At 46.1% G+C, this 7,500-nt stretch overlaps 1 protein-coding gene across 8 annotated transcripts in view; it reads right to left on the bottom strand.

Moving 5' to 3' along the window:
- LOC106569653 (receptor-type tyrosine-protein phosphatase F) overlaps positions 1-7,500 on the bottom strand; it is a 470,260-nt gene that overhangs the window by 102,088 nt on the left and 360,672 nt on the right. For all 8 annotated transcript variants that reach the window (XM_082961019.1, XM_082961018.1, XM_082961020.1 and 5 more), the window contains 3 exons: positions 5,235-5,365; positions 2,872-3,059; positions 562-684 (listed from right to left, as the gene is read on the bottom strand). In XM_082961019.1, the coding sequence (XP_082817145.1) occupies positions 562-684; positions 2,872-3,059; positions 5,235-5,365 (442 nt within the window). The remainder of the gene's footprint in view (positions 1-561; positions 685-2,871; positions 3,060-5,234; positions 5,366-7,500) is intronic.

The following is a 7,500-nucleotide window of genomic DNA, read 5'->3' as shown; positions in this document are numbered from 1 at the left end:
CAGAAAACAGCCCTATTTGGTAAAACACCAAGTCCATATTATGGCAAGACATCATATAATGAAGATATCATCATTCTACAATGTAGAAAATAGTCAAAATAAAGAAAAACCCTTAAATGAGTAAGTGTGTCCAAATGTTTGAGAGGTACTGTAGATAATGTCTCTGACTGGAGCACCTTACTGCTTTAAATTAGCATATACCGTACATTCAATCAATCAATCAATCAATCAACCAATCAATCATTCAATCAATCAATCATTCAATCAACCAATCAATCATTCAATCAACCAATCAATCATTCAATCAATCAATCAACCAATCAATCATTCAATCAACCAATCAATCATTCAATCAACCAATCAATCATTCAATCAACCAATCAATCATTCAATCAATCAATCAACCAATCAATCATTCAATCAACCAATCAATCATTCAATCAACCAATCAATCATTCAATCAATCAATCAATCATTCAATCAATCAATCAACCAATCAATCAATCAATCAACCAATCAACCAATCAACCAATCAATCAATGGATCAATAGTGAAAAGTACCTGTTGGTGCTGTTGGTGTGGCTGTTGATGTCTCTGTACACCACGACGTAGTGCAGAATCTTCCCGTTCCTCTCAGACAGCGCAGGGGGATCCCACGCCAGCTGGGTGGTCGACGTGGTCAACCTAAATGGTAGTGTGTGTTAGTAGTGCACCCTGACTATTGGCTGTCGGCAAGCTAGTCCTACGAGACGGACGGGAAGTGATGTCGTTTAGGCGCCCCTACCCCCTCATTATTCACACAATCACAAATAAACATCAAGTACAAGGAGGATTCTTTCTACTGGATATTGGTATCACACACACACACACACACACACACACACACACACACACACACACACACCACACACACACACACACACACACACACACACACACACACACACACACACACACACACAATAAATCAATACTTTTATTTGAATCCACAAATCACATTACATTATAAAGAGCTCAAATATTTCAAAAAGGTTGTTGATGCAAGGACACGGCCAGACTGACCAGACTGACTGGAACAGAGCAGTACATTCTCCTCCACACGGCCAGACTGACCAGACTGACTGGAACAGAGCAGTACATTCTCCTCCACACGGCCAGACTGACCAGACTGACTGGAACAGAGCAGTACATTCTCCTCCACACGGCCAGACTGACCAGACTGACTGGAACAGAGCAGTACATTCTCCTCCACACGGCCAGACTGACCAGACTGACTGGAACAGAGCAGTACATTCTCCTCCACACGGCCAGACTGACCAGACTGACTGGAACAGAGCAGTACATTCTCCTCCACACGGCCAGACTGACCAGACTGACTGGAACAGAGCAGTACATTCTCCTCCACACGGCCAGACTGACCAGACTGACTGGAACAGAGCAGTACATTCTCCTCCACACGGCCAGACTGACCAGACTGACTGGAACAGAGCAGTACATTCTCCTCCACACGGCCAGACTGACCAGACTGACTGGAACAGAGCAGTACATTCTCCTCCACACGGCCAGACTGACCAGACTGACTGGAACAGAGCAGTACATTCTCCTCCACACGGCCAGACTGACCAGACTGACTGGAACAGAGCAGTACATTCTCCTCCACACGGCCAGACTGACCAGACTGACTGGAACAGAGCAGTACATTCTCCTCCACACGGCCAGACTGACCAGACTGACTGGAACAGAGCAGTACATTCTCCTCCACACGGCCAGACTGACCAGACTGACTGGAACAGAGCAGTACATTCTCCTCCACACGGCCAGACTGACCAGACTGACTGGAACAGAGCAGTACATTCTCCTCCACACGGCCAGACTGACCAGACTGACTGGAACAGAGCAGTACATTCTCCTCCACACGGCCAGACTGACCAGACTGACTGGAACAGAGCAGTACATTCTCCTCCACACGGCCAGACTGACCAGACTGACTGGAACAGAGCAGTACATTCTCCTCCACACGGCCAGACTGACCAGACTGACTGGAACAGAGCAGTACATTCTCCTCCACACGGCCAGACTGACCAGACTGACTGGAACAGAGCAGTACATTCTCCTCCACACGGCCAGACTGACCAGACTGACTGGAACAGAGCAGTACATTCTCCTCCACACGGCCAGACTGACCAGACTGACTGGAACAGAGCAGTACATTCTCCTCCACACGGCCAGACTGACCAGACTGACTGGAACAGAGCAGTACATTCTCCTCCACACGGCCAGACTGACCAGACTGACTGGAACAGAGCAGTACATTCTCCTCCACACGGCCAGACTGACCAGACTGACTGGAACAGAGCAGTACATTCTCCTCCACACGGCCAGACTGACCAGACTGACTGGAACAGAGCAGTACATTCTCCTCCACACGGCCAGACTGACCAGACTGACTGGAACAGAGCAGTACATTCTCCTCCACACGGCCAGACTGACCAGACTGACTGGAACAGAGCAGTACATTCTCCTCCACACGGCCAGACTGACCAGACTGACTGGAACAGAGCAGTACATTCTCCTCCACACGGCCAGACTGACCAGACTGACTGGAACAGAGCAGTACCTAAAACCGATGTTGTACCAAAAGTGTCCAAAACATCAACAGACCTTGACTGCATTAAAGACGGCAGTTACAACAGTTGTGCCAAGTTATGTTAGTAGATAGCCATGTTTTGGCACAGAGCTGCAGCACTCACATCTACTCACGTCGAGAATACGCACACACACACACACACACACACACACACACACACACACACACACACACACACACACACACACACACACACACACACACACACACACGCAGGTACGCACCCTGTCACACGGAGGTTTAAGGGGAACCCGCTGGGAACGTCTTCCTGCGTGCTGATGTCCTTGACATAGGCCTCTCCGAAACCTGCACGGTTACGTGCACTCAGCCGGAACACGTAGGTGGCGCCCTTGTGCAGTCCGGTGACGGTGTGGTGGTCGTCCGTGCGTTTGAACTCCCGTGAGGTGTACGCCTGGATTCAATTAAAGTGGATTTTATTTTTGGGCAGTAAATAACACATAAGGTGTCTTCGGAAAGTATTCAGACCCCTTGACTTTTCTCACATTTTGTTACGTTACAGCCTTATTATAAAAATGGATTAAATAAATAAAAATCCTCAGCAATCTACACACAATACCCCATAATGACAAAGCAAAAACAGGTTTTTAGAAATTTTTGTAAGTTTATTAAATATAAAAAGGAGAAATACCTTATTTACATAAGTATTCAGACCCTTTGCTATGAGACTCGAAATTGAGCTCAGGTGCATCCTGTTTCCATTGATCATCCTTGATGTTTCTACAACTTGATTGGAGTCCACCTGTGGTAAATTCAATTGATTGAACATGATTTGGAAAGGCCCACACCTGTCTATGTAAGGTCCCAGAGTTGACAGTGCATGTCAGAGCAAAAACCAAGCCATGAGGTCGAAGGAATTGTCCGTAGAGCTCCGAGACAGGATTGTGTCGAAGCACAGATACCAAAACATTTCTGCAGCATTGAAGGTCCCGAAGAACACAATGGCCTCCATCATTCTTAAATGGAAGAAGTTTGGAACCACCAAGACTCTTCCTAGAGCTGGACGTCCGGCCAAACTGAGCAATCGGGGATGAAGGGCCTTGGTCAGGGAGGTGACCAAGAACCTGATGGTCACCCTGACAGAGCTCTAGAGTTCCTCTGTGGAGATGGGAGAACCTTCCAGAAGGACAACCATCTCTGCAGCACTCCAACAATCAGGCCTTCATGGTAGAGAGGCCAGACGGAAGCCACTCCTCAGTAAAAGGCACATGACAGCCCGCTTGGAGTTTGCCAAAAGACCTAGAGACTCTCAGACCATGAGAAACAAGATTCTCTGGTCTGATGAAACCAAGATTGAACTCTTTGGCCTGAATGCCAAGCGTCACCTCTGGAGGAAACCTGGCATCATCCCTACGGTGAAGCATGGTGGTGGCAGCATCATGCTGTGGGGATGTTTTTCAGCGGCAGGGACTGGGAGACTAGTCAGGATCGAGGCAAATAATGAATGGAGCAAAGTACAGAGAGATCCTTGATGAAAACCTGCTCCAGAGCACTCAGGACCTCAGACTGGGGCGAAGGTTCACCTTCCAATAGGACAATGACCCTAAGCACACAGCCAAGACAACACAGGAGTGGCTTCGGGACAAGTCTCTGATTGTCCTTGAGTGGCCTAGCCAGAGCCTGCACAAACATCTCTGGAGAGACATTAATATCGCTGTGTAGCAACACTCCCCATCCAACCTGACAGAACTTGAGAGGATCTGCAGAGAAGAATGGAAGAAACTCCCCAAATACAGGTGTACCAAGCTTGTAGCGTCATACCCAAGAAGACTCGAGGCTGTAATCGCTGCCAAAGGTGTTTCAACAAAGTACTGAGTAAAGGGTCTGAATACTTATGTAAATGTGATATTTCAATTTTACATTTTTTATAAATTTGCTAAAAAAGATATATTTATATTTTAGTCATTTAGCAGACGCTCTTATCCAGAGCGACTTACAGTAGTGAATGCAAACATTTCATTTCATGCATTTAAATTTTTTTATAATTCTGTACTGGCCCCCCGTGTGAATCAAACCCACAACCCTGGTGTTGCACACACCATGCTCTACCAACTGAGCCACAGGGAAGCCATATATGTTTTTGCTTCGTCATTATAGGGTATTGTGTGTAGATTGATGAGGGGAAAAAACAAAAAATGGAATACATTTCAGTATTAGGCTGTAACGTAACGAAATGTGGAAAAAGTCAAAGGGTCTGAATATTTTCCGAAGGCACTGTATATCAATATCATGTGCCTTTGATCTCAGAGAATAGTACTGAAAGCAGTAATTAAAGGGGAAGTTGAAACCGAACCAACGATTACAGTTTCCTCCTGGCCTATAGGCTACTTTCACGGTGAGGAAGTCCGAGCCATAAACATCAAGTTCAAATGCGAAACTTCCCTTTTAAAACACTTATTTCCAAAGTGGTCCTAGGACCGTATTCATAAATCGTCTCTGTGCGCTGGTCCATAATCAGGTCCTCCCTTATCCATGTTATCATATTCATTATGATCTAAAGGCCCTAAACTGATCTGAGATCAGCATTCTGGAGATGCTTCAAGAATACAGGATGGTAAAGACATCTAACCGTGTCCTCCTGGCGTCTGTACTGCAGCTGATAGCCCATCATTTCTCCCACCATGTCTTTAGGAGGCTGCCACTGGATCAGGGCGGTGTTACCGATGGTGGTGCTGATCATCATGGTGGGGCGACCCGGGACTGGGGGGGGGAGAAAATATATGAGGAAAGCTTCATACATCACACAGACGGACACCTCAGCCTTACAGTCTGTCCAGTTTGTATAACACAGACAGACCCCTCAGCCATACAGTCTGTCCAGTTTGTATAACACAGACAGACCCCTCAGCCTTACAGTCTGTCCAGTTTGTATAATACAGACAGACCCCTCAGCCATTCAGTCTGTCCAGTTTGTATAATACAGACAGACCCCTCAGCCTTACAGTCTGTCCAGTTTGTATAATACAGACGGACCCCTCAGCCATACAGTCTGTCCAGTTTGTATAATACAGACAGACCCCTCAGCCATTCAGTCTGTCCAGTTTGTATAATACAGACAGACCCCTCAGCCTTACAGTCTGTCCAGTTTGTATAATACAGACGGACCCCTCAGCCATTCAGTCTGTCCAGTTTGTATAACACAGACAGACCCCTCAGCCATTCAGTCTGTCCAGTTTGTATAATACAGACGGACCCCTCAGCCATTCAGTCTGTCCAGTTTGTATAATACAGACAGACCCCTCAGCCATTCAGTCTGTCCAGTTTGTATAATACAGACAGACCCCTCAGCCTTACAGTCTGTCCAGTTTGTATAACACAGACAGACCCCTCAGCCATACAGTCTGTCCAGTTTGTATAATACAGACAGACCCCTCAGCCATACAGTCTGTCCAGTTTGTATAATACAGACAGACCCCTCAGCCATACAGTCTGTCCAGTTTGTATAATACAGACAGACCCCTCAGCCATACAGTCTGTCCAGTTTGTATAATACAGACAGACCCCTCAGCCTTACAGTCTGTCCAGTTTGTATAACACAGACAGACCCCTCAGCCATTCAGTCTGTCCAGTTTGTATAATACAGACAGACCCCTCAGCCATACAGTCTGTCCAGTTTGTATAATACAGACAGACCCCTCAGCCATTCAGTCTGTCCAGTTTGTATAATACAGACAGACCCCTCAGCCATACAGTCTGTCCAGTTTGTATAATACAGACAGACCCCTCAGCCATTCAGTCTGTCCAGTTTGTATAACACAGACAGACCCCTCAGCCATTCAGTCTGTCCAGTTTGTATAACACAGACGGACCCCTCAGCCATTCAGTCTGTACAGTTTGTATAACACAGACAGACCCCTCAGCCATTCAGTCTGTCCAGTTTGTATAATACAGACAGACCCCTCAGCCATTCAGTCTGTCCAGTTTGTATAACACAGACAGACCCCTCAGCCATACAGTCTGTCCAGTTTGTATAACACAGACAGACCCCTCAGCCATACAGTCTGTCCAGTTTGTATAACACAGACAGACCCCTCAGCCATTCAGTCTGTACAGTTTGTATAATACAGACAGACCCCTCAGCCATTCAGTCTGTCCAGTTTGTATAACACAGACAGACCCCTCAGCCATTCAGTCTGTCCAGTTTGTATAACACAGACAGACCCCTCAGCCATACAGTCTGTCCAGTTTGTATAACACAGACAGACCCCTCAGCCATTCAGTCTGTCCAGTTTGTATAACACAGACAGACACCTCAGCCATTCAGTCTGTCCAGTTTGTATAATACAGATGGACCCCTCAGCCATACAGTCTGTCCAGTTTGGCCCTGAGATAACCTCTAGGGGCTAGGGGGCAGTATTTTCACGGCCGGATGAAAAACGTACCCAATTTAAACAGGTTACTACTCTGGCCCAGAAAATTGAATATGCATATTATTAGTAGATTTGAATAGAAAACACTCTGAAGTTTCTAAAACTGTTTGAATGGTGTCTGTGAGTATAACAGAACTCATATGGCAGGCAAAAAATCTGAGAAAAACTGAATCAGGAAGTGGGAGAATTTAGAAATTTATTTTTTGTTTAGAATCCCTTGGAAAACTACAGTGACATAGGATTTACGTTACACCTCCTAACTCTTCCATTGGCTGTCAACAATCTTTATGAACAGGTTTCAACCGTCAGCTGTTACCGGGCAGATCATTTTGGCTCAGTCAATCATTGGCCAGTCTGAGGAGAGGTGTCTTATGATGCGCGTACACGTGACGTCATCGTTTTTAAAAAATTTTCCTCTGGGATGAATAGCTTTTGCCAGGTTGTAAAATTATCGCAATTTTATGT

The sequence above is a fragment of the Salmo salar genome, chromosome 14 (genome assembly GCF_965601325.2).
Source record: "Salmo salar chromosome 14, fSalSal1, whole genome shotgun sequence".
Classification (NCBI taxonomy): domain Eukaryota; kingdom Metazoa; phylum Chordata; class Actinopteri; order Salmoniformes; family Salmonidae; genus Salmo; species Salmo salar.
The sequence above is the reverse complement of the archived record's forward strand: the minus strand, read 5'-3'. Positions and strand labels throughout refer to the sequence as shown.